Raw genomic sequence first — 24,989 nt, 5'->3', positions numbered from 1 at the left:
CTGAAACGAGTCCGGCAGGACGCACACGTCGCATGTTTACACTAAAACAAAAAAATAACCGTCCTCTCTTCGCACCACATGCCCCTCCCGCCCTGAAGGGTGGTTGTTGCTGTTGTTGTTGTTGTTGTTGTTGCTGCTGCTGCTGCGCTGAGCCAGTGGCTGCCGCTGGTAGGAGCCCCCGGTGGCGTGTCGGGACCGGATCCCCTGGGGAGTTCACAGCATGTTGCCACGGCTACCGCAAACATTTCACTCTGCCACCAACGCCTGCACATGTGTCGGGGTTTCACTGCACGACGTAGGCAACGCCAGAAAATACAACAATTTAACTTAATTTTTATTAAAATATCGAATAGACGACTCTCACCAAGTACACAATGACACGTTTAACCTCCTGAAAGAGACAAAAGGATACAAATTAGTTTCCAAATCACTTTAAACATTTAAGACAACTGCCACACATGGATAAGAGTGTGTTTGTGTCTACGGATCATTTACTCAGAGCTACGAAGCCAAAGTGGAAACTGTTGAAACGCAACCATTGCTTTCGCGAAAAATGTGCAAATTCAATTTAATCCGCCATCACTCATGCTCGCTGTCCGACATGCTACAAAATACCCCCACGAAAAGACAATTAAAAGAAGAAGGAAAAATGAAAAGAAAAAAAAAGAAGAAAAGACAACAACTTCCCATATCTACGCCATTATCGTTTAAGACAATGCAAAATAAACTGCTACTGTGCAGCTAGATGGATCCAACGAGAGGAGGTGAGCTGTGTGGGATCTCAGTCCGGCTTTGCTTCCTCTTAAGGCATATAAGCTTGAAAAAATAAAAAAAAGGCTCCTCTTCATCAGGACGGCCGGATTAAAAAAAAAAAAAGGTGTGCTTCACATCACCGAACCTGAATCAAGAGAGACACGTCCGTCCTCCTCTCCAGCATTCTTCAGTGTCCACTTCCGTGTCTTAGGTAGGCGTGCGTGCGTGCGTTCATGCGTGCGTGTATTTACAAATTTTGCCAAATGCATTCGCCCCCGTGGAGCCTGTGCATACTTCTTAATACATGCAGCGATACGTGTCTGACGCTCGCCTCTTCACGCGTCCTTCCAACCGCTCACTTCCTTCCAAAAGTAGAACTCGGAAGCGCTTCCCTTCCTCTCCTCGCCCTGCTCATTCTATTGATTAGCGCGGTTTGCGTATTGTCGCGTGCACATTTTTAAAGTCCACGTGGAGAATTCGTGGGCCTCTCCAAAGAGGAGGAAGCGGAGGAGGTGCGCTGACTGAGTCTCTAGAAACAAGGCAGTCTGGTGGAGGTCAGAGTGCAGATATTGATATCCTCGGTGTGGGCGGCTCGGTGCAGGGACGGCTCTGAGGTACTGCGGTTTATCTTCGGTAGGGCGTGCTGGAGAAGCTCAATGGAGGACAAGATCTGAAAACACATAAAAGATCAACTTGAGAAAAGCATCCTTTGCCTTTATTTGAAGTTTACAGCCACGCGGTGCTTCACCTGGGGGAAGAGCGGCCTCTCGTCTTTGGACTTCTTGATGCAGTCGGCCACCAACCTCTTCATGGCTTTGGGGCAGTTTTTATAGAGCTTGCTGAGGTCTGGGGACAAATAGCCTCTTCCCACCATGAAGATGATCTGAGGGGGAGGGAGTCACAGTCAGCAGCTTCGCGTTATAGCGTTGGAACTACTGATCCAAGTCAGTAAGATGGAGGGGGGATGTTTTAGAAATACAGCCAGTGAGCTGAAGGCGACAAGCATCTTAAACACTGGAGCCGCTGGGATAAATGGATGACAGGAGCAGACTGTCTGTTTGTTGGTGGGCCCACTTTGTACGGCGACTCCAGACTATTTTCAAAACGGACACAGTAAACCGAACAAGGAGGCGGGCGCGACGCAGACCAGGTCCTGGTGGCCCGCGCGAGGACAGGGAGGGAGAGAAAAGGAACGCACCCCTTTTCTCACCCACAAGGTTGGCAGGGTTGAGTTACGGGGGTCTAAAATTAGGCGAGTGGCTCCAGGACGCCCCGCCTCTGTTCCGCATCGGGCCTCGGGGCCAGCGTCACCGCCCTCCTTCAGAAAGCAAGCCAGTGGCTTCCGACCCCCCCATCGGCACCCGACGCGGTTGCATCAGGTCTAACAAAAGTCGCAAAAAACCAGCAACCAAGCGTGCGAGTTTGCACAAATGGGATTGTGCCAAACAAAAGGGAACTGCTCAGTGAATGTGGGACTAATGGGTCCATCGATAAAAGCGCCGCCTGTTTGTGTTTTTAAACGAGTTACCAACTGCTTTGGGGCGGAAAAACTCTTTTTTTCGCCGTAGCTTAGTCAGCTTAACAGGATAATCCTGAATGGAATTAACAGCAATGTGGAAACGGTTTGCTCGGCACCTTGCACCAGAGAAACATCAGCAGACTGTTTTCAGGAGGGTACGTTTTAACAGCTCTTCTTGTCAGATGGTGTCGGCCATGTTTCATGTGAGCTTCTGCAGAAATCACTTATACTGTAACTCATGTTTAAGTTCACCTTAAACTTAAGTTTAAAAGGTTTCAGACTTCAGTTTATTCCGCTGAAGCGTTCGTACGATCAGTCTCAGACATCAAACATCGTTAGACTGAAGCAAAAAAAAAAAAAGTTAGTGACGTTTTAATTGAATCTTGCGGTACAGCTTTTCCAACGGGATCATTTAAAATGTGCATGGCACTGATGGGGAGACTTTACCTGATCTCTGGTGGCTATCAGGGAGTACGGGAGCTCCCCGGTCAGGATCTCGAAGAGAACGATTCCATAGGAATAGACATCAGACTGGAAGCTGTACGGGTTGTTATCCTGCATCCGGATGACCTCAGGAGCCTGTGGACATACAGACAAAATAAACAAATAAACAAGTTGCATTTTCGGTTTCCTTTCATTGCCTTGAACGGACCCGTCTCATTGACGGTAGTGAAATCAAAGCTGCGTTACTCACCATCCAGAGGATGGATCCGGAAGGCTGCTCCACCTGATGCGAGCCGCTCCACCTGGCCTTCACCGTTGCCAGACCGAAGTCGCCGATTTTCACCGTTAGCCCTTCATGCAGGAAGATGTCTACGCTGCTGTCAAGGAAGCACAGCCGGAGGACACGCAGATCCTGACAGGCGTATGGAGGACCGACACGCACCGAAACCGCCCGTCCAAAAGGATACTGTTGGACTTCATGTCCCGGTGAATGATGTTCTTCGCGTGCAGATAGCTACGAACGGGAATAAAAAGAGAAACGGCGATCGTGAAAAGGCACCTCGGTTCCGAGGAGCTCAGATAATCGTCCGCCGGGGCCTTACTCCATCCCCTGGGCCGTCTGCCGGGCAATGTCTATGAGCTGGATGATCTTGAAGTTGGTCTCCAGGACGTGGAGGTGTTTGTAGAGGCTGCTGCCTTCACACCACTGGGTCACAATGGCCAGGTTGTCCTCCGTCATGTAGCCCATGAACAGCAGGATGTTGACATGCCGTGTCTTCCTGCCACCAAAGAGGAAATCGCTCAAGAGAAGAACATTCAAACAGAGAAACCTTGGTTAAAACCACAACAACACTGTCTGGGGGCCATTTCTTACCTCAAGACTGCCACTTCATTCCTGAATGCCTGAAACTGCTCCGGCGTGGGGTCGGTGACCTTTAGAATCTTCACCGCTACGTCACCTACAACGGGAATACTCAATAAGCTGCAACCCACAACAATTATCATCGTAAAGGCAATTCATGTCATAGTGTGATGTAAATATTAGAGCAGTGTGTGTGTTAGGTGAAGAGAGACCGGATTATGCTCACGTAAATAATAAAAAAAGAGACACTGCTTTTGTTTCATGGGGCCATAACTGATAAGGTCTAAACTAAAGACGGTCTTCCTCATATAAAAATAAAGTGAAAGTTGTTTTTAATGGGCGTCGTAAGAGAGTCATCGGATTGACACATTTGAACGTCTACGACTCAAGTATATACTTGACTAGATGTCTTAAGTACTTTTACTTCCATTTGAGTACTCGGTTTTTACAAAGCAACACTACTTTTACTTGGCACACGTTTTTTTTGGGCTTCCTGACCCACGCGTGGTTACACCTGCGTGTGCCCCGCCTGAAAGGCATTCCTACCGTGCCATTTCCCTTTGTACACCGTCCCAAACGAGCCCGATCCGATGCGGGAGCTCAGGTGCACTTCGCTGGCCTCGATCTCCCAGTAGTAACTGGAGTCGCGCTTGTCCCGAGGCCTCTGGAGCAACAGAAACAAAAGTTAGTTTGTTTGTTAACAAGTGTGTCACGCGTGCGGGGAAACAACACGCAGAGACATCAGTTAGAAAACGGTCTTTACGACAATAAAGTATGATAAACAAACGAAAAGCAAGTTGGTTATTTAAAGGCAAAATGGAACAGTAACAGGCCAAACAGGTAGTATGAGCCGGTATTCTGTAAGGTTGAGCGGGTATTTACCACACACACGCACACACAAAATGATGAGTCGATGCTTTTTCAAGTCAGCATACAAGACTAGACCTACTATTTTGTTTTTCTCGTGGTTGTTGAAGGACGGGACCCTCTCCCGCTGGGCAGGCGCAGGCACTTTGGACTGGGACCAGCCTGTAGGGCTCTGGCTGGGGGAGCTCCCCCCTTCAGGGATACAGAGAGAAGACGACGGCATTTAGGATGCAGGACATTTACTACCCTCTGCACAGGGAGGCGGGTGACACCTCTTTAATGAGTAAATGAGAGTTTCATGTGCAGATTAGTCCCGCACAACCACCTCTACTGAATCTATTTCTATATGTCCATCAAATGTCCAGAATGAGACATTTCCATTTTTTTTTTTTTTTTTACAAATTAGTGCTGAAGGGAGGAAGTGTGGTGTGAATGTGAGGAAATGCAGAGCGAGCGCTTACCCGAGTCGTGATCACGCATTGCATCCTAGAGAGAGAGGAAAGAAAAAACACGGTGTTAAAACGGAAAGGCGCACGCCGAGGTTTCACTGTACTGAAGGTGTGATGCATGAAGAAGAAGTGTTTTTTTTTTTTTTTTTTTTGTAACGCATGCCATTCAGTCTGCACACAGAGCGCTCCGCTTTCTAACCTTTCCGGGACGCTCGGATGAGGCCTCGACAAAAGACTGGGAGAAGTGCACAATACCTACTTTCCTCTTCAGCCAGAACCTATGGCACCAGGAGCCGGGGGAGGCACTCAGGCGGTCTAGCTACTCCCCAGCAGGGTTCACAATACAACGGGGCCGGGGAGGAGCGCAGGAGGGAGAGGGACACAGTGAAGGAGAGTGAAGACGGGGGGGGAAGGACGGTGAGAGGGTCGCAGCATAGAGAAAGTATTCTACAAAGCATGCAGAACTAGTCAGACAATTATGCAAGAACCCGGGTGGTGAAAAGCAGAAACTAGAAGTGAACAGTGGGGAAGGGTGTGTGTGGGGGGGAGGGGAGGGGGGGGGGGGGTTGCAAACGTATAAAAATCTGCAGAACAACAAAAAAAAAGGGGGCACCTAAGAGACCGTAGAGGGCTGCAAGAGACATCAGGAATGCCTGAGACGTACGTAGGAGGGATATTTTAGGAGTAGCATGAACCTTACAGGAGCACCGTCGGGAAGGGGGGATGGGGATGGGGGGGGGCACGGGTGTGTAGTTACCTCGATCACGCTGCTGTCTACGGGCAGGGTGGTGCTGACCATGTGGACGTTGGGCGTGGAGGTGGAGCGCTGCCTCTGGGAGAGCCAGCCGCCCGTGGGCGTGCACGGCGCGGCGTAGTTGAAGGCGTGCGGGGTGGAGTAGCGGTGGGCGGAGCTGTGGAGGGCGGGCGAGGAGCAGATTGTTAGGGGCGGGGCCGGGCGTTTGTTTGTTTGTTTGTTGGATGGTTTGATTGTTCGGTTGCCGGTTTCTGTTGTGCCATCAAACGGCAAACCACACACACACACAACGTTGGACTGTGGGGAGGCCGCCCCCCCGCCCCCCACCCCGCCCGGCTGACTTGACACCGTCGAGGTATTTGGCTCTCGGTGTTTGCGGAGCCGTATTGGCTGAGTGCAAAGCTCACCGGCCAGATTGGTAAATCTGCAAACAGCGCAAATGTTTGACATGTTGACACGCGACATGAAACACGCGCGCACAACGTCCCAGGATCCATCTAGCCGCGCCGCGGGCCGGCCCATCAAAATGGTCCCCATGGCTGGAGCCTGATTTTAAAAACAACAACATAATACAGCAGTGACCACGGAGGGCGCCCGAGGACAACCCCTCCCCCCCCTTCTTGCAATACGGAGTTTCAAAAGAGCGCTTGAGACCGCTCCGCATGGAACAACTTGATACTTTGGGAGCGCTAACTTGGCAGCGCAGCGTGCTTTCTAACCATTCGGAGTGCTCCTGAAAACAACGGGCTCTTTTCACGCCCCTCGTTACATCAGCGCTTGGACTGCTAAGCCCCCGTAAAGCTGAGGACGTCATTAGATAAACAGGGTTTAATTCCATTCAGATGACGATGCCTCACACCACCGTCAGGCAGGACAAATGGCCGACGGGGACAAAGGTCACGGCTTCCTGTGCCTTCCAACTACCTGCTTCCCCCCCCCCACTGCCAGTGGCTCAGATACATTATCCGGTGACCCACAACAAATAAAATGCATTTTTAATAAAAAGGTTTTCTTGTTCCTCCTTCTTTTCCAGCGGTTTATAGCCTGAGTAGCACCCCGTTAGCATCTCTTTAACGAAACAAACCGCTTTAACTTTGCAGATGTTTTATGTGGAAGCAAATGCATTTCTACGCATTTGCCAGAACGCAGGGACACACGCTTTGTTTTGGCGAGTAACATTTGTTGTTTACGAGAACACACCTCTAAAAAGAGAGGAAAACGGCCCTTTCGATCACTCCGGTCGCAGAAAAGGCCTGTTCATAAAGTTAGCGTGTCGCGTGATGTAAATGCTGCTTTGTTTGTGCATCAATATGAGGAACGTGGTCATGGGCGCCACGGTTACACATCGATCAAAAAACACAAAAGCGCCGCCTCACCTTGGGAACCGCGTTAAGGACTCTCTCATCCGCCGAGACGTCAGCGGGCGCAGCGACGAGGCGCCGCTGTCGCCGGGCGTCGGACACAACCTGCAGACGCAGGGCGGACCTCCGGTTATCTCGCAGTGCGAGGGGCTTCCTCTCATCGACGCTCATGCCGTGGATTTCCTCAATGATTACCAATAAGCTACTATTCTCAGCATGCAAAATCCATAAAAAAGGGTTCAGGTCAAGTCATCAGAAAGATTAATGTACAGACAACGGACTTAGGAAGGCAAGGACGTCTGCAGGTTTTAAATGAACGACATCGTGATGTAATGCACAGAAGGTTTCCCCCCTTACAGGAGTTGTCTGATGTTGCTCCAGTCCACACACATGGTGGGCACTTTGGTGCTGCAGTGCTCGTGGAACTTGTAGCCGCACGTTTGGCAACGAAAACCATTCAAAAGGAACTTCTGGCAAATGTCGCAGAACGCCAGTTTCAGGTACGTCTTCCGGACCTAAAAAAGGAAAAAATTAAAAATCGTACAAGATGTTTCTTTAGCAGCGACGCCAACGCGGTGACTCGCCGCGTCTGGGTACTCACAAAATTGTGCGTCGTCAAGGGAACGTGATCCAAAACCTCCACCAGGAGCTCTTCTCCGATCAGGGAAGCGGAGTCGGTGTTCCAATCCATCCGAGATTTTTTACTGAAAAAACAAAGGAAAAAACAAAACAAAGGAGGTGACCTGAAAGAAAATCAAAAGCCAGCGCGATGGCTGCAGAGAGGGGGGGCAGGATTTGGTTTTGGGAAGACAGTCCTGAGCTCACCTCCTCTGTCCCGGATGCAGCCTGAAGACGGCGCAGCACTGCGGTTGCAGACCTCTCACCTTTAATGCTTTAATCAGGCAACTGTACAGAGTCATACCTGGTCGTACGTTCACCTGAGGCACAACAACAACAACATGTGAAGTTCTCCGTAGGCCTTCAGTTAACTGGTACTTGTGCAGCTTTACTGGATGTCCGCTAACCAACATGGCGTCTCATACATACAGGGGGGGGGGAAAAGAAGAAGGAATCCACTGACCACAGTGCGCTGCTGGTTCGGGAGGTAGACGCGGATGGTGCTGCTGGTCTTGGAGTCGGGCATCTTGCCGTCGTCGGAGGAGCGGCGCTGGCAGGAGAAGCCCTGGACCAAGGTCGGCGAGAGGCACGGGCCCTCGAAGGCGGTGTCCTTCATTCCGAAGCCGTTGCTCAGGGTCTTCCACGCTCCCTGGAGGTGCTCCATTAGTAAAGCCAAGTGCACTCAGTGGTCTGGAGGGGGAAATAAAAAAAAACATAAGCCCACGCATGAGTCGCTGGCCAAATGCTTTAAGGCTCTAATAAGGAACCGACGACTTAATGGACGTTTCTTTAGTTCTCTTTGCTCTTTGAGAGGGTTTTGTTGATGTGAAAACTCAAGTCTGTAGAAATGAGGTTAAGTTTGTTCATGTGAGAGAAAAGTATTTCAGTCCTTTTCGTCATCTTCCTCAATTTAAATAGATGATCAAACATCTATCTTTTAAGAATCAAACCCTTAATGTTTCGAAAAGCGGCTTTAAATGTCATTCATTTTTTTGTCCCACTGGAAAAAGAAAAAAAGGCTGACGTCGGGTCGCAACGAATTCCACTGGTGAGTTGTTTTTTTTGTTTTTTTTTACTGACGGGAAAAAACCAAACGATGGGTTTGGGTTGTGGCATTGAGAAGTTCCTTGACACAATCTCTAAAACATAATCTCCCCTTAGTGCAACAACCCCCCTGCACGCGATCAGGGCCGCTGCAGCGTTCTGCCTGTCACCAAAACCCTCCAGATGTGTGACACGAAGGCAGAAAGAACATGCATGCCCTGAATAACTCCACCGTGACACTAATGTAGTACTTTTTGGGACGATGGATTTTGGGTGGGGGGTATACAACTTTAAATGGCTCCAGGACAACATAGACCTACAAATCCAGTCAGACCAGGAGAATCTGTGACCACAGAGGAGTCGTGTTGTCACGCTTTGTTTTCCCAATACACATGAATCAGTGAAGCTGCAGTTAAACGGAACAGATACACGTCTTGCAGATTCTTCCTTTTCAGTGTGAATACTTCACCAGTGAAAGTGTGAACTCAGGTGTGTCAACACAAAAGGCCCGTCGACACAGGGAGATGATTGACAGCCGGCTTAGCGGTTAGCTGTCACATCGGACACAGCCGTGTGTCATCAGCACAAGAAGCAGCAGGAACATTGCTGCACTCCGAATTGTGTTCAAAACAAATGACCCGATGTATCCATAAAAAAAAAAAAGTATTGACGTCGAGTTTAAACAGACCGCAGAGAAAGAAAGGAGGTGCGGAATTATTAAGATTGCCATCTGCTTAGCTCTGCAAACAGGTCGTCAGCTTTTAGGAGAAGATCGGTGTCAGCAGGTCACTCTCTTTTTTTTGGTGGGGGGGGGGGGGGGGTTTAAAGCGAGAGGCCCGCTGAAGCAAGACTCCTTCGTTGGGTTCGGATTGAATCCAGCTTCTCGCTGACCGCGGGGGGGCTGCTGGGAAAACCGCTCCTGCTGAAATGCGTGCGTGGTCCACACGGTGACTTTTAGTTGTTTTTTTGGGGGGGTGGGGGGGAAATCCGGCCGAGTAGATCCAGTCATTGCTGCGAGAGGTTCCCGTGTAGGCCCCGCAGCGCCCAACTCGCCCCATTCAAATCCCACTGGCGATGCGTGTCGTGGTCGCGCGCTCGCGCAGGAGCCCCTTCACCATTTCACTCTTTTCTATTAAACTATTGTTTGGAGCAAGCAAGCTATGTGTGTGCGTGTGTGTGTGCGTGCGTGCGTGTGTGTGTGTTTGTGTGCTTACCAAGAGAAGTTAGAGAAGTTGTGCTCCGCCATAACTTCGGGGAAAAGTGGCGTCGGTGACATCATCATATTTGCAACGCATTCAAAGAAAAACGGGAAAGAAAAAAAAAAAAAAAGAGTCGAAAATGTTGCGCACCGCGTGTGAATGTATCAAATAATGGCGGATCCCGGTGAAATTTGGAAACAACGTTAAGACGTGAAGGTCATAGGCGGGTCTATTTCCACGAGCCACCACGTCAAATACAGGAAAGGTTTGGGTTCTTTAAATATAAATTGTGGCGAATCGTGCTGAGAGGGAGAGGGGAAAAAATCCGTCGGACCCTCAAAGTAGCACAGGGGGAAATTCTCAAAGCCCTGCGAGGCACTTTCAAATTAAAACTCCGAGAAGTGGCTTCTTTTTTCTCCTTTCCCCAAAGGGCATTTTGACGTCGCTCGGGAGAAGGCGAACGGCTTTTGAGTTGCTGTCGTCCGTCCGACGCCAGTGATTGAAACAGGACCTCGCAGTCATAACAAGAGCTGCACTGCGCACACGGCGCGCATTTAATCCCTCCCACTTCCAAACGCTTTTACTTCTGCACGCGTTTCAAAGGGTTGGACCCGTAATATATTTGGCATATTTGACATGCGTATACACTGTGTTTAAAGTCCTTTGCCGTGGACACCACGTCGCTAACTTACTGTTTTTATTCCCCGCAAAGTCTAACGCGTGTGATAGGTTAATGTTTTTATTTAAAAAAATATACGTTTGTTAAAATAAAAGTTGCGACAGTATCTTTTGAAAATTGAAAAAAAAAAAAAAAAAAGAATGGTCCCACTACCGGTTTAGAATGAACGAGTCATGCGTTATTAACTCCTAGTGCACCACCATCTGGAGATTTGAGGACATTGCGGCCAAACCTTGATATCAATAGTAGATTTTATATTATCTGGTCAATAAGAAACTTATGGAATGGTCTGTAGGCTCCAGGAAAAAAAGGTAAATCTGAAGGTTAAAGATGGATTAGTTTCTTATCCTTCAAATGGCCAGAAATGCATCATTCTTTAGTTGATGTGGATTTTAAATGGTTTTCAAAAAATTCACCATCTTCTGGAGCATCGTGGGTTCCCAGATGGCACCTTTGGTCCTTTCATCCAGCTGGAGTTGATGCCATCTGAGAATAAAAACAGCTTCATCGACACCCCGGTCAGCACCTCCTGATGGGTTCAGCACGTATTGTTTCCATTGAGCAGCAGCACACAAATTGAGCTAAAAATTCAAATCATCCAAAGCAATTTCACTTTCATTCTAACCGTCCAACTTAACCCTATTTTTTAAACAGATATTCCGTCCGACAAATAACTAAATGCCAAATCCAGTTTCTGTGAGGTCGAAGGCAGGGCTTTGTCATCGTGGGGCGTTTTAAGGTACTCCACAATGCATGCAAAAGCACCGCTGGATTTCAGTGGGACTGGGTTATATTAGCAGTACATCTTTTAATCTATTCAAATTTGTGCAAAGCAGGCTTGGATATTCCCCCTGTTTTGTACAAAGGGCTATGAGCTGCAGAATGAAGTCCACTGGAAATAATATTTGCAATCTCAGAGATCCACCTTAAGACTTAGATAAACCCATCTTTTCCCACTTATTGATCCGACTGAGCACTCAGGCCAGTTAGCTGAGATGCTTACAACTGCCATGGAATATTGTCTCCATCCGTCCACTTGTGTTCAAATCATGATGCAATCAGGACTCCTTCAGCAAGGAGGGTCAGCGTTACAGTCCAAACACACGTACAAAGTTGTTCTTATCATGGATTATTGTAGGCCTATTTACGCTCTTCGTCTAATTCTATTTTTGTTTTTAAGATAAGATAATCCTTGACAGGATTTACATACAGTGGCGTGGGTTAAAGTGCAAACAAGAGACGGGGGAAAAAGAAACAAGTGACAAGTAACAAGACTTTGTTGTTCCAGATTTTGTTTTTTTTGTCAGTTTGTTTAACTTTGGGCCCATCAAAAAACAAACAGTCTATAAAAGGTAATTTCACAGTGATTTAAATGTACCTATTATACATCCAATTATTGTTCATCTAAATACTGCCATCATCACTAGGGATGTGGGGCCTTGTCTTTTGTTAATCATTGTAAAAAAAATGGTGCTTTTGCTCGTTACTTCAAAGTCAGAAAAACATTTTAATCTGCCGTGTAGATTTGAACGACCACAGTGAAAGTATTTATTTAGGACCAGATACAGACATTTAAATTTAACTACTTGCTTAGAGCTGTAGCTCTGTAGATAAAGCTGTTTGTGGCACATACCACTGTAATTAAATTAAATATTACCATAGATTTATTGGGAAAGCACGATGTACAGGGTTAGTGAACACCGTACAACTGTAGCGCACCAGATTCCCTAAATCCACGTATATCTAAATTTGTTTAATCAATTGTCTCCATTATATCTACTGTATCCATCTTATTGTCCTTAGATATGTGATATGTGTTAGTATCGCTGAACATTTTCATTTGCACGTGCAGTATTAACACATAACATGCCCATATGATTTCAAGAAATGAGAAAAATAAGACCAGTCGATTTAAGGAAAAGGACTCTTCCGTGCACGTGATTGGCTGATTCATAGAGGCGGTGTCCACACATCCTGGTGCCTGATTGGTTGCTAGCAGGGCCTGCGACCAATGAATGTCCGGGTTTTTCTACAGGTTACCGTGAATGACAATTCAGGAACTCCTGTTCACACCGCATGTAGCGCAAAGAAGGAGGCGTAAACACTGACAGAGCTAAGGTAGCCAGCGAGGTAAGCAATAAAACGGCACAAAAATTGATCTATCGACAGATGTGTTATGTGCGTGGACTCAAGGACACGGTGTTAATAGTGATAAAAGCCGAAATTGCAAACTATTTGATTTTCCTTTGTGGAATAACGGTCTGATAACGGTGCAGCGGGGTTCCAGTCCGGCCTGCTAGCCGTTAGCTCGTCCCAACGTCTTAGCTGTCTGCGCCGCGCGGGAAAACATGTTTTTAATGACGTATTCAGTCGGATAGCCGTCAAAAACAGTTTTGCGGCGAACCGTAGTCGTGGAAACTGCCGATCCCGCGCGTTCTTTGCCGCAGAATGACGCCCGGCCGTCGACTGAACCGTTCTTTCTCTGGTCGTGAGGCGGTATGCTAACATGTGCTAGCTAGCTAGCAGCAGCACCACCTCCTTCTGTCTCGCGAGCACGCAGGGAATTCAACGTGACTAGGCCGACGTTAGCGCAGCTTCAGCCTTTTGGCGTTTCAACGGTCTTATTTTACTTACGTGGACTGTATTCCCCGCAGTTTATCCTTTTAGCCAGTCGAGGGATTCTTACTCTTTTCTCTGTACGGCTGCGCTTTTATCCGATGTTTATCATGACAATGTGATGGGGGCTGGAGCTAGCTTCCCAGTGTAGCGCGCAACCCACGGCATGCTTTCATGCCCATTTCTCCGGTAACTCATTAAGTGGCTGGTTTGTACCACCGTCCACACTCAAATGATCGCATAATATGTAAACCAAACTGACGTTAAGCACCGGGTAGCGACGTCTTTGGTCGCCATGGCCGATGCATTATTTATTTCCTTTCATTTTTTAAGGGTATTATGTAAACCAAAAGTTGAGGCCCAGCGAACGCTTGCGCGACCACTAACGTGTGAGCAACAAGTTCGCCTTTGCAGGCTTCTCGTAGCTGTAAAATCTATATCCAATCACCTCGTTTTCTGGAGTCTCATTCATAGTAGTAGTAGTAGTAGTTTGTTACTCATTAACTCACATTCTTCCCGACTTGATGTCTTTAGCACCGTCAGCAAACAGGAGTTTGGCCGATCTCAACATGATTCCATTGAGGCAATCGTGTAAGTTAGCCGGGTAGTTTAGTTGTAGTCTCATGGCCACATGTAGAAACCACAGCTAAAAAATAAACACCTTTTTTTTTTTAAATATATATTATCATAGATTAGATCCCCGTGGTAACATTAGTCATGGTAGCGGTCAGTCATGGATCAATATTAAAAGCATAGTAGTATAAAAGAAAGAACCCAACCCTATGAAATTATGCACATGATTTGGTCATTTGTGAGGTGGCAGCTCAAGTACACGGGGCATCCTGGTGAAAAGCTGGCATCAACTTTCCAATTATAGTTTTGACCCAGCCTTAACAGCTGCATTGGTTACAACTTAAGACTCATTGATCAACATGGTCTCACACCACCTTTGACAAGTGGCTAAATGTGTTGTAGAGCTCAAGCACGTTGTGTAAGTATGTATTAGTGACCAGAGTATTGTGTGTGCTTTTAGATTGTAATGGCATACTAAGAAGCTTAATTGTTGGAGGCCTGTTTTCTAAACCCTTTTGAGCCAAAATGTAAAAATATACAAACTAGCGCTTGTATTCTCAAGTCTTTCCCTGCGTTTGCATAAAATGATTAACATGCTTTTCTGTGTTATGCCTGTAAATACTGTGTGGTTTTAATAGAGCCTATAGCTTTTTCTTTTGATAACTGATGTTTCATGTTTTTGTTTAGGAAATGGACATGAGCAGCAGCAGTGAGTGCTATCAATGTGGCCGCTCAGGGCACTGGGCCAAGCATTGCCCTAATGGTTCCAGTGGTCAACGTGGTGGTGGTGGTGGAGGACGCGGCAAGGGTAGAGGACGAGGTAAGGATACAATCTTCTACTTTGGGCACCCAGCATAGGATGATAACCACGATAACCTGGCGCTAAAATTTTTTAACCACATTTAACGTTTTTTATTCACTGTCGTGAGGTTGCAGATGTCGTAGTACAACATTGTCATTGCAACGTGTTTCTTGTGTGAATAAACACCTGGAAGCCATAGACTGTAACCCTGCCTTTCATCTTTGCATTTTCCAATCCGTCTGTTACAGAGCTCTTCTGTTATCGGTGTGGAGACCAAGGACACATGGCCAGGGACTGTGACCAAACTGAGGATGGTGTGCATTGCAGTTCTAATTCTTCCATTTGAGTTCTAGTTAGTTGATGTGAAGCGGTGTTTTCTTACACCGCAGTTACAGAAGTAATTACATTTTTATTTCAATGGTACACCACAGTATAGTATCTAAGATTTACTATGTGTTTACAAATAACTTTTTCTTGTGACAGTAATTCATTTTTCTATGTTCTTTCCCTGAACAGCGTGCTACAACTGCCACAGGAGTGGCCATATTTCCCGGGATTGCAAGGAGCCCAAAAAGGAGAGGGAGCAGCTCTGCTACATCTGCAGCAAAGCCGGGCACATGGCCCGCGACTGTGACCATGCACACAACCAGAAGTGCTACACCTGTGGTGGAACTGGTCACATCCAGAAAGTCTGTGACAAGGTGAAATGTTACAGGTGAGAGCTGACTTTAAAATCCTCGTCTTGTGTCGTTACAGAATTGAATCATTGCGGCACTGTTTATATTTTGTTGCAGTCACATGCACGTAAGCTAACCATTTACGCTTTACTCTTGTCATGCCTAGGTGTGGCGACATCGGCCACGTTGCTCTGCATTGCGCTAAAACCAGCGAGACTAACTGCTACAACTGCGGAAATGCGGGCCACCTGGCGAAAGATTGCACCAATGAAGGCAGCGCATAATCAGTGCCCTCTGTTGCCCCTCCTTTTTTCAGATTGATGGTTGGTTGTATTATTTTCTCTGAATCCTCTTCACTGGCCAAAGGTTGGCTAACGGAGGCTAGTCCCGGGCCAGTGAGCCTCTCGACATGTAATACAATGAAAGGGGTGAAAAAAATATCTTTCTGCATTCAATACAAAAATGTTTTAGTTTGGTAGCGGTGTTATGTATAATGCTTCGTTAAAGAACCCCCCTTTCCAAGCCACTGGTGACCAGAGATGAATGGGACTAAACATGGGAATATATAGGACCTCTGAGCTTGTGGAAGTGAGCCTCAGTAAAATGAGAGAAGGGAGTAAATGGAAACAGAACTTCCATGTATGGTTATTTTGGTTTGTTTTAGTGGCATATGAGTTGGCCAAGAGAGTATGACATGGAAACCGTTCATAACATGATGCATTTCAGCCCTACAAGCAGTTAAGTGGGCGATAACAAACTACATGTTATATTGCTAAGATATAAATAAAAATTGGAGTTGTTAAAAGAAATACGTTCTTTTATAGAATCTGTTTACAACTTAATGATCACTTGGTAGTCCAAGGTAGACTTTTCCTTTTCAAAATGGCTTTGGATTTTTTCTTTTACCTTGGTAAAATTTAACATCAAGCGCAGTTGTCAGAACAGCAGAATTAGGAGTTATTTGGGAAAGAAATGTTTTCACAGAAATCAAAATGTTATTTTTGTACAATATCACTTAGACTACTGTATAAATACCATTTGCTTGTACTCAGTTTTTAAGTCGGAAGGAAAGTGCAACTGAAGTCCTAGAAAATAGAAATGTAATTTTAAACTATCAATAAAGCTGGAGGAGCACGGGGAGGACTTGTCGTGTGATTCAATTTCTTCTCCACATATTTGTCCATTCGCCAATCTTAATGAAGTCTTGCCTACCACTAATAATGATGTGACAATGAGCTGCAGAAGAGTCAATAACGTTGTTGCTAAAACATCTGCAGCAGAGTGTCAGCCCCGTGCATCTGTCACAATCACTGCTGTTTCCAGCCTGTTGGACAGGAAGGACTGGTGGTGCTTATTTTTCTACTCTTGGTTCTCTGCAGCATCTTTTTTTTTTTTTTTGCCACCCTGGGGCTCGCGAGGGCAGCACGTGACACCGTGCACGAGCTACTCAGTCCTCAAGTTGAGTGCGCGGAGCAAAATGGAGAGTTAACGCGCGTTCGCGTTGCACTTCCCGCTGCATGACTACGTCATGAGTGCGGAATACGGGTGTTGTTGAAGAGCGGCGATAAGAATCAGAGTGGCGCTCGTGCGCTTCTGTCGGTCCATCGGGAAGCTCGTGCGTGTTAAGGGGAGAAGAAGAAAAACACTCACGCTCCACCTCGGTCTCTAAAATGGCAGCGGGGGTTGCACTGCAGATGTAGCCCCGCGCGTCCTTCCGGCAGAAATGCAGCAGAAGCCCCGCCCACTCCTCGGGTGTCGTCATCGCTTTCTCGCCCAGTCAAATTTTAGGCGAGAAGAAGAGGAGGAAAAAAAAAACCCAACAAGCTGATCAGCAACTGCCAGCGCGGCCGGACCGAGCCGGCTCCCGCTTCGTGCCGGCCCGATTTTAATACGTACATGTTCGGTTCTCTCTTTTTTTTTTCTTTGTTTAAACCGGTGATAGAGGAGATGAGGGGACTCCTGCCGCTTTACCGGGACTTGTGCACCCTGAGTAACCGTCAAGCCAGACGCAAAGCTGGGGCTGTCGGTTCTCGGTGCGGGTTTTGCGGAACTCGGTCTAACAGCAAGGTACGGTTCGCGCTGTTGCTGCTGCGCCTCTAACGACGCGTTGTTGACGAGGCGATACTTTGTAGCTGCTGCTTGATCTTTTTTTTCTTCCCCTTTTAAAAAAAAAAAAACAGCTTTTTGTTACTGTGTATCAACGTGACGTTGCATACAGTGTTGCATGCAACTTTGCATACGTCAGGGTATCTGACATCAGGGGCAAGAGCTGATGTAGCCTACTGTGATCCCCCTCCCACCCCCCCAATCACCCCACCCCCGAGAAAAACAATCGCAGATACATTGTTTTTCTGCCCCAGTAAGTGCAAAAACATCGAGGCCTTTTACATATCTGTTGGATACATTTCAGATTATATTCCATCGTATTCAACGTTATACATGCATATATATTTATAAATATATAAATTATACATATTTAAATCTGGCTGTGTCACAATAAGATTCTCGCTATTTCTTGTGTCTGTATGTCGCCAAAAAATAATTAAAGCCCCATATTATTTCACTCTGGCGTCACTTCGATGGTATTAGAAAGTCACTGCGGCGTGTTGAGGCGATGTCCACAGACTTCTATGAGGTTTCATTTATCCCCTGTAGCCGCAGCCTCGCTTCGGGCTGCTGTTCGACATCGACGGCGTGCTCGTCCGGGGGAAGCAGCCGATCCCTGCGGCGAAGAAGGCCTTCGAGAAGCTGGTCGACTCTCAGGGACGGTTTGTGGTGCCGGTGGTTTTTGTCACAAACGCGGGGAACTGCCTGAGACAAACTAAAGCAGACCAGCTCGCTCACATTCTTGGAGTACCTGTGAGTGTGTGTGTGTGTTTATCGGGGGGAAGGGTTCACATTGTCTCCGCTGTCCCCTCTGCTCTTAACCTCCTAACACTGTTTCCAGATTACACAAGATCAAGTCATCCTGTCCCACAGTCCCCTGAGGATGTTCAAGAAGTTCCACGACAAGTGTGTGCTGGTGTCAGGACAGGGGCCCGTCCTGGAAATTGCAAAAAAGTATCCCGGAATCTTGCGTTGTTCTGTTGTCTGTTTCGGGTTCGCCCCCAACGAGGCGATCACAGCACTCCGCGTTTTGTCCTTGACCCTCTCGTCCTCAGCGTGGGCTTTAACAACGTCGTCAGTGTTGACATGCTGAGGGAGTCGTTCCCGTTGATGGACATGGTGGATCACAACAGGAGGCCCAAACTGCCGGTGAGATATTGAACTGCGTTACAGTCACTGATGCATAAAAGTCCCACTGTTCCTTGGTCATGCAGAGCGGCACGTGTTTAGTGGCTCTTCCTTTCCTTGCAGTCCAGTCCTGTGGGCAACCTTCCTAAGGTCGAAGGTGAGAACGTGAACCTCTTAGCACCTCTCGGGTGGCGTCGCTTTGTTCAGATGATTAGACGGGCAGACGTTTGATCTCCTTCGTATCCACACACGCAGCCGTGATCCTGTTCGGGGAGCCGATCCGATGGGAGACCAACCTGCAGCTCATCGTCGACATTTTGTTGACCAACGGAAACCTCAGCAGTGTTCACCAGACCCGGAAGACGCCTCACATCCCCCTGCTGGCCTGCAACATGGACCTCATGTGGATGGCCGAGGCGCACTCTCCCCGGTAACCACGGACGGCTCCGACAGGAGGGCTTTCTTTTTGTTGGTAACATTAGCGACCGGAGGCTCTTGTCGCTGCCAACCCTAAAAAAAAAAATGTATCCTCGTCTGGTTCAGGTTCGGCCATGGGACCTTCCTCGTGTGCCTGGAGAACATCTACAAGAAGATAACGGGTCAAGACCTGAAGTACGAGGCGCTGATGGGGAAACCCAGCGAGCTGACCTACCATTTCGCAGAGTACCTCATCAGAAGCCAGGCCCTGCAGAGGCAATGGGAGCTTCCCGTCACTTCCCTTTATGCTATCGGGTGAGACGCCGCGTTTGTATGTGTACAAGTATGTGGAATGAACTACGGGAGAAATCAGATCGAGCAGCAACCTGTGACGCAGTCTGATGAAGATGCATGCAAGTAACGAAAAGAGGTTCGCGTTGAGGAAACCGTGACAGACTTTTATTTGTTCCCATTTCTTATCACTATTTAGCAGTTCCGCAATTATTTGGTGAAAAAGAAGATATATGAAAACAACTGGTCTGTAGGGAACGTATCACATCTTCCTCTCAGAGCAGCAGCCTGTTCCCACGATTGCTGCTCTGCTTGTTTTTTTGCTGATTGCCTGTTTTTTCACAGTGGTCACTGCGTTGCGTATGAAAAGCACAGGTGTTACTCATCCCCCACCTTCCCCGAGCTCCAAATAAGTAGTTGTTTGCCGTTTATTAGCACTCAGCTCTTCCTTGCGTTTCAATAAGTGGTCCAAAGCAAACCTCAAATACCTTGTTGCACTGGAATCCAGCCATCGCTCCCTTCATTATTTCCACCTGTGCTCTTCCTCCGCGGCTTTTGCTCGATTAACCCCCCCTTCCGCTCTCTTCAAGGGACAACCTCATGACCGACATCTACGGCGCCAATCTATACAACCGCTACCTGGAGGAGAGGGTCGCCAGGAAGAACCCCAAAGCCGTGGCCCAGATGGCGTCCGGCGCGGGCTCCGGCGCCGCGGTGCCCCGGGAGGAGGAGGGCGACAATCTGTGGGAGAGCGAGCTGGCGCTGCCCTCCGCCACCTCCTGCAAGTCGGTCCTGGTCTGCACGGGCGTCTACAACCCCAACGTGGAGGTGCCGCCCGACGCCAGCCACTGCATCAAAGAGACCGTGTTCCACGGGCACCGGGACTTCCGGTTTGACCCGGCGCTGGTGGAGCCGGACCACATCGTGCAGGATGTGGCCGAGGCCGTCCAGCGCATCTTTGAGCAGGAGAAGTTCGGGCCTCAGTAGAGGCGAGCCGGCAGGTTCCTAAAGAGCAGGTGGGGGGGGGGGGATTAATGCGTACACCTGTGGGGGGGCCAAACACTGTGGACGTTGTTGTTACAAATTATGGGAGGATGAGTCATGTAACCGTTACCATCAACCGTTTTTGTGATTTAAGGAACTGCCTTATTTGACCCAACTAAGTATTTTTTTTAGACAATAGTAATCTTTTTGATCATTTCTAATCCTAAAACCATCATATATTTATTACAAGAATTTAACAGTGTTTTCCATCCATCCATCCATCCATCTTCAACCGCTTATCCGGGGTCGGGTCGCGGGTCAACAGTGTTTTTAAGAAGCATATTCTCAACGTGACTTTTTATTATTGCAACTTTTGTTAACCCATTTATCCCGGAAAATCTATGCATGACTATGAGAGTAATGCATCAAAGTAATGCGTGCTGTGAAAAGAAGAGTTTGATGTGCAGAAAGCCCGTCGCCCTCTAGTAGTTAGTTCTATCCGTCTGTTGTGAGAGCCATGAATATCTGCACAGATCTCACTTTGTTAAATGTTACCATATCTTCTTGCCATAACTTGTTCATCGCGATGTAGAAATTCATTTTTAAGCTTTTAGATTTGAATTGCAGAATTAAAATATATGTAGACGTTTTTATTTTTATTTTCTAAACAAGTGTAATGGCAATCAAAAACCTATCGATGCATACTTTCATCATTGGTGGTGATTTTCTCATTGTAAGTAACTAATGTCAGAAAAAAAAGGAACGGTTTAAACATGCAAACTGTGTGTTTTTATTTTTTAAGGAAAAACTATCCAGGCCTGATCAGCGAAGGATTCTCTAATAGAGCCTTTTTCTGGTAGTATTTTTGTCGGCACAGTGTAGGCGGAGGCAGAGAAATGTAGTGCTGCAGCAAATACTCCTAAACCCTGGAAATTATTATTGAGCCCTTCTGGTTCCCCACTGAATTAAAGTCAATGTTTTTTGTGGAGGTTTTATGCATAACGCAGGCAGAAGTGAATTGTTTCATATTGTTCTATGATATAAAGAGGCCACTAAATACCCATATCATGATTTTTGAAGCTTTTGCACATTTCAAGAAAGGCGGTTGCAAACAAGTGGACGATTGAGACTACGTGCATAATCGTAGCAACTAGCTGCCATCACATCCTTGTGTATACCGTTGCCATGGTTTCATTGCTAAAACTGTCAAAGCAATTTAGTTAAATAAAAACTATATTTTCAAGGCATACCATGTTAAGATATTTGTTATATATACACTAGTACAGATTTCTTTTTCACATAAGACTCACTACTATTACATATTATGAAGGCATGGCATGGTGGGACATTTCTAGAAGAGTGATTATATCATAATTTAGGACACAATCCCTTTATTTCTAGCACATGTCTGCAGTGTGGCTGTCTCCCTCCAGCTACACAACCCCCGGTTACACTGCGCATGCGCCGACTCTACGCGTGACGTCACGCGGTCTTCGCGTAACAGCCGGTAGGAGCTGCTTTGCTCGGAAATAAGAAATTGGACTGACGCGTGAATGACTTCCGGTTCTCAAAACAATATTTTACAAAATGTAAAAATATCGACATATTATTGTATGTTTGATATGGTCATACGACATATGTTACCTGTGTCATTTAAAGTTAAACAAATGCCCCTTAAATATGAGGGGAATACGTTATTAGTTGATTTTTGGTTTTACTGAAGTTTTGTTTAATGTTTTGCATAACTATAACAATAATTAAAGTAAAATTCCTACTTCCTACAGAATGGAAATTCTGGATCAAAAAACCTTTGAATGAGAATATTCAATAGGAACATTTTTTTAATCTGGATATTTTAATTCTTTTTGTCCAATTAAATTACATTAATGTATCAGTATGAATATTAAATGTCAAAACAGCCACTTCAACTTTGTGAGGATTTTAAAATGTCTTGAATTGAGTTTTTAGCCAGTCCAGTTAAATAATATTGTTTGGATATCGTACCAACACCTTGCATAGCCTCTTATATTTTCTAATGTCAATGTATCTGTATGTTCTTCCTAAATGAATTACATTTCACAGATTATCATAAGCTAACATAAGCTAACATGACTTTAGCCGATGAACTTTATTACTTGATGTACTTTTCCACCTGTAGTGTTGTTGTAATTCCACTGCAGCAGGTCGCTTAGTTTGCCTTTATCTTTATATTGTGCTTCTTGTGCAACGCGTCCAGCACTTGTGGCAGTAACTCCACGTGGACAAGCTGCTCTTCTAAGCCCTCTGCAGACTCCATGGTGACCTCTGTGTGCTCCGTGCGCAGCCTCCTCCGGTGCCTGGGCTTCAGCGAGCGCAGGGAGTCGGCCTCGAACCCCGAATGTCTCTCGTGTATCTCCAGCGTGAACGTAGTTCTCTTGGCTAGTCTCAAGCTCCACAGGAGCAGAACAACCAGGCAGCACACCATCCCCCCCACCACAGTGCTGTACGTCCCGCCAGCGCAGCCCGCCAGCGCACAGGAGGCGAAGTGGCCGTCGCCGAGGTCGGCGACGGCCCTCCGGGCCACGGAGCCCGGACTGGCGCAGGTGGGCTCCGTGGTGACGAGGGCCTTGTTCTTCAGCAGCCAGTTCCTCAGGTATTGGATCCCGCAGTCGCAGTGGAACGGATTCCCAGACAGCGAGACCTTCTTCAGGACCACCAGTCGGTCGAAGAGGCCCGGAGACACCGACGTGAGCCGGTTGTCCCGCACGTGGAGCTCCGTGGTGTCCGGCGGCAGGTGAGGGAGGTCAGCGAGGTTTAAAGAGCTGCAGTTGACCTGCAGACCTGCAGGCCGGAGGCCTGAGCACAGGCAGGGTTGACCGGCGGTGTGTTGGTGGAACGCGGACCAGACGAGGAAGACGGCTAAGCTTAAACCGCAGGGCATCCTGAGGGAAAGGTCATTCCTTTTAATGTCACTTCCTGTTTACACAACAAACTGGAACAGGAGGGTGCTGACAGGGCAGCACTCAGCAAGTTACATTGGATATTTCCAAAAGCAGACAGTGTCTTTGAACGTGGATTAGAACAAGAATGATATACAATCTTGATCTGTCATGCTAAATACACCCATGAGCTGAAAGATAGGTAACATTTCTGTGGATCCTTATGATGAATAAAGCAAACCTTTAAAAATATAGAATACAAACCTTTTGAAGTCAATCCAGCTCGGAAGTTACTTCCTGTGGTGCCAGTCATCCTTAACATTTAATTATACGTTCACCGTCACGTCCAATATTGCTTTGTAGATTAAGAGTATTCCAACATTGCCTCCGTCTCGGGGTATCCCCACTTTGTAAGCCACGCGTTGTTGAATAATCTCGCTCGCGGAGCCACGTCAGCGTGAGCAACGCACCACTAACGCGCCTCTGTTCTGCTGCACTCGACTTCGAATCCATCTGCTCAGAGGAGATAGGAGCTTATCTATTAGTGACAGTCAGATACCCTCCTAGACTATTTATTATAACACGCATACTGCACAGGGAACGGGGGCAACTGCAACATACAGCTGGGAGCATGTACACTTCTATCTGGATTGAAATGTATACGTTGAAAGCTTTGAACTACTGAATTGTCTTTAGGCTAAAGAGCAAGCGTTTTTTAGAATAGTTTTGGGGTTATTTCCAGCTTTATTTGAACAGGCTGTAAAGGGGGGGGGGAGGAGAAAAGGAACTAGATGCAGCAAAAGGACTCGGCCTCCGCCTGTGTGGGGTGCACAGACATCCTGAGCTGCAAAGCAGACTGGACAAACAACGGAGAAAAAACATGCCGCACTTCCACAGCTTCAGAGAAGCGCTTTAAATCTGAGAGCTGAGACTATAAACATCATTTTCTTTCTGTCTGTTTCTACGAGGAACTGCGAGGCAGGTACTACTTTTCACCCATGGATGGTGTAATGGCACGGATTTGAGTTTTATAGCTCTTCAATGCATGCCCTCTGGTGGAAATGCTGCAGCACTGAGTAACGGAAAGTAATGCTGGAGCCTGCAAGTGGAAGATATGGGAGAATAAAGATAAGGCACTAATGTAAAATCCATTATTCCCAAGAGGAGGAAACATTTATCTCCCATTTGTTTCACACTGACAGCAGACTCGATGAGAGATTTTATTTTTGGTACTTTATATAATCTGTAGAGGAAAAACAACAACATGCTTACCATAAGTCATATATTTGTTTATTTTGCGTTCTCAACATCGTCACAGTTGGAAGTTTTACAATAACTGGGTTCTTACTGACTCACTACTCACTGTACAAACAGAATGCACATATAAACGAGGCCGTTCTTGTATTTTCCTCTTTTTAAAATGTGTCCAACTCCAGACTGAACAGCTTGCAGCAGGAAGTGTGTAGTTCTGTCTGCGTGTGTTTACGGGGGGGGGGGGGGGGTGGGGAGGGGGTGCATGTATGAAAAAAAAAGAGCTAGATGTAAATGGCAGCGAACTTTCTAACAGTCTGTTTTTTTATTCCTACGGCAGATTTCAGACAATCGATATGTTCATAGATCAACTGCAGGTATCAGAATATAGTTCTGATCATATACACATTATGTACAGCTGCTTTAAGCCGTTGGTCTCTCTCTTGGTCCCTTCAGGGCTTCATGAAGATAAACCGACCTTCCGAGCAGTTTGTCTCTCTGCACGCCAACATCCCATATTTACACCATGAAAAGCCCTCAGCAACCGATCTCTGTTTGTCATTTACACGATGGCTTTGTTGATGAAATGCATGCTGAGCTTCAATAACTACCAGCCTAACGTAGGGCAACAAGAGGAAATTCAAAATGAATCAAAACCAAAATGCATATGCTGATTT

General features: G+C 46.8%; 4 protein-coding genes across 11 annotated transcripts; 2 read left to right on the top strand and 2 right to left on the bottom strand.

Moving 5' to 3' along the window:
• Nucleotides 1-321: 321 nt before the first annotated feature.
• On the bottom strand, nt 322-11,388 carry raf1a (Raf-1 proto-oncogene, serine/threonine kinase a). 5 transcript variants are annotated; one of them, XM_078083358.1, is made up of 18 exons: nt 10,966-11,388; nt 8,091-8,317; nt 7,835-7,947; nt 7,611-7,713; nt 7,367-7,524; nt 7,025-7,114; nt 5,652-5,805; nt 5,094-5,213; nt 4,907-4,931; nt 4,528-4,637; nt 4,125-4,242; nt 3,591-3,675; nt 3,319-3,495; nt 3,184-3,230; nt 2,967-3,085; nt 2,720-2,851; nt 1,502-1,636; nt 322-1,423 (listed from the first exon to the last, which is right to left on the bottom strand). In XM_078083358.1, exons 2-18 carry the CDS (start codon nt 8,289-8,291, stop codon nt 1,283-1,285), a joined length of 2,028 nt encoding a protein of 675 aa, XP_077939484.1. In that variant the 5' UTR covers nt 8,292-8,317; nt 10,966-11,388; the 3' UTR covers nt 322-1,282. The 5 variants fall into 5 exon arrangements, with proteins under 5 accessions (XP_077939484.1, XP_040049443.2, XP_077939491.1 ...); XM_040193509.2 differs by lacking the exon at nt 10,966-11,388 and adding an exon at nt 9,886-10,691; XM_078083365.1 differs by lacking the exon at nt 10,966-11,388 and adding an exon at nt 9,886-10,691 and having other exon boundaries at nt 5,154-5,213.
• Nucleotides 11,389-12,401: 1,013 nt separating this feature from the next.
• Nucleotides 12,402-16,357, top strand: cnbpa (CCHC-type zinc finger, nucleic acid binding protein a). 4 transcript variants are annotated; one of them, XM_040193512.2, is made up of 5 exons: nt 12,402-12,679; nt 14,426-14,558; nt 14,789-14,854; nt 15,057-15,255; nt 15,384-16,357. In XM_040193512.2, the coding sequence occupies exons 2-5, from the start codon at nt 14,429-14,431 to the stop codon at nt 15,499-15,501; spliced, it is 513 nt and encodes a 170-aa protein (XP_040049446.1). In that variant the 5' UTR covers nt 12,402-12,679; nt 14,426-14,428; the 3' UTR covers nt 15,502-16,357. The 4 variants fall into 4 exon arrangements, with proteins under 4 accessions (XP_040049446.1, XP_040049448.1, XP_077939542.1 ...); XM_040193514.2 differs by having other exon boundaries at nt 12,439-12,679; nt 15,429-16,357; XM_078083416.1 differs by lacking the exon at nt 12,402-12,679 and adding an exon at nt 12,792-13,756.
• A 275-nt stretch (nt 16,358-16,632) lies between these two features.
• Nucleotides 16,633-21,392, top strand: LOC120829431 (haloacid dehalogenase-like hydrolase domain-containing 5). Its single transcript, XM_040193510.2, has 8 exons — nt 16,633-17,284; nt 17,873-18,076; nt 18,165-18,277; nt 18,379-18,472; nt 18,575-18,608; nt 18,707-18,881; nt 18,995-19,183; nt 19,750-21,392. Exons 1-8 carry the CDS (start codon nt 17,114-17,116, stop codon nt 20,144-20,146), a joined length of 1,377 nt encoding a protein of 458 aa, XP_040049444.2. The 5' UTR covers nt 16,633-17,113; the 3' UTR covers nt 20,147-21,392.
• A 451-nt stretch (nt 21,393-21,843) lies between these two features.
• gp9 (glycoprotein IX platelet) lies at nt 21,844-23,572 on the bottom strand. The gene is made up of 2 exons (XM_040193511.2): nt 23,326-23,572; nt 21,844-23,064 (listed from the first exon to the last, which is right to left on the bottom strand). Exon 2 carries the CDS (start codon nt 23,061-23,063, stop codon nt 22,332-22,334), a length of 732 nt encoding a protein of 243 aa, XP_040049445.2. The 5' UTR covers nt 23,064; nt 23,326-23,572; the 3' UTR covers nt 21,844-22,331.
• Between the last annotated feature and the right edge of the window lie 1,417 nt (nt 23,573-24,989).

Source organism: Gasterosteus aculeatus, chromosome 2 (genome assembly GCF_964276395.1).
Source record: "Gasterosteus aculeatus chromosome 2, fGasAcu3.hap1.1, whole genome shotgun sequence".
In the NCBI taxonomy this organism is placed as follows: Eukaryota; Metazoa; Chordata; class Actinopteri; order Perciformes; family Gasterosteidae; genus Gasterosteus; species Gasterosteus aculeatus.
The sequence above is the reverse complement of the archived record's forward strand: the minus strand, read 5'-3'. Positions and strand labels throughout refer to the sequence as shown.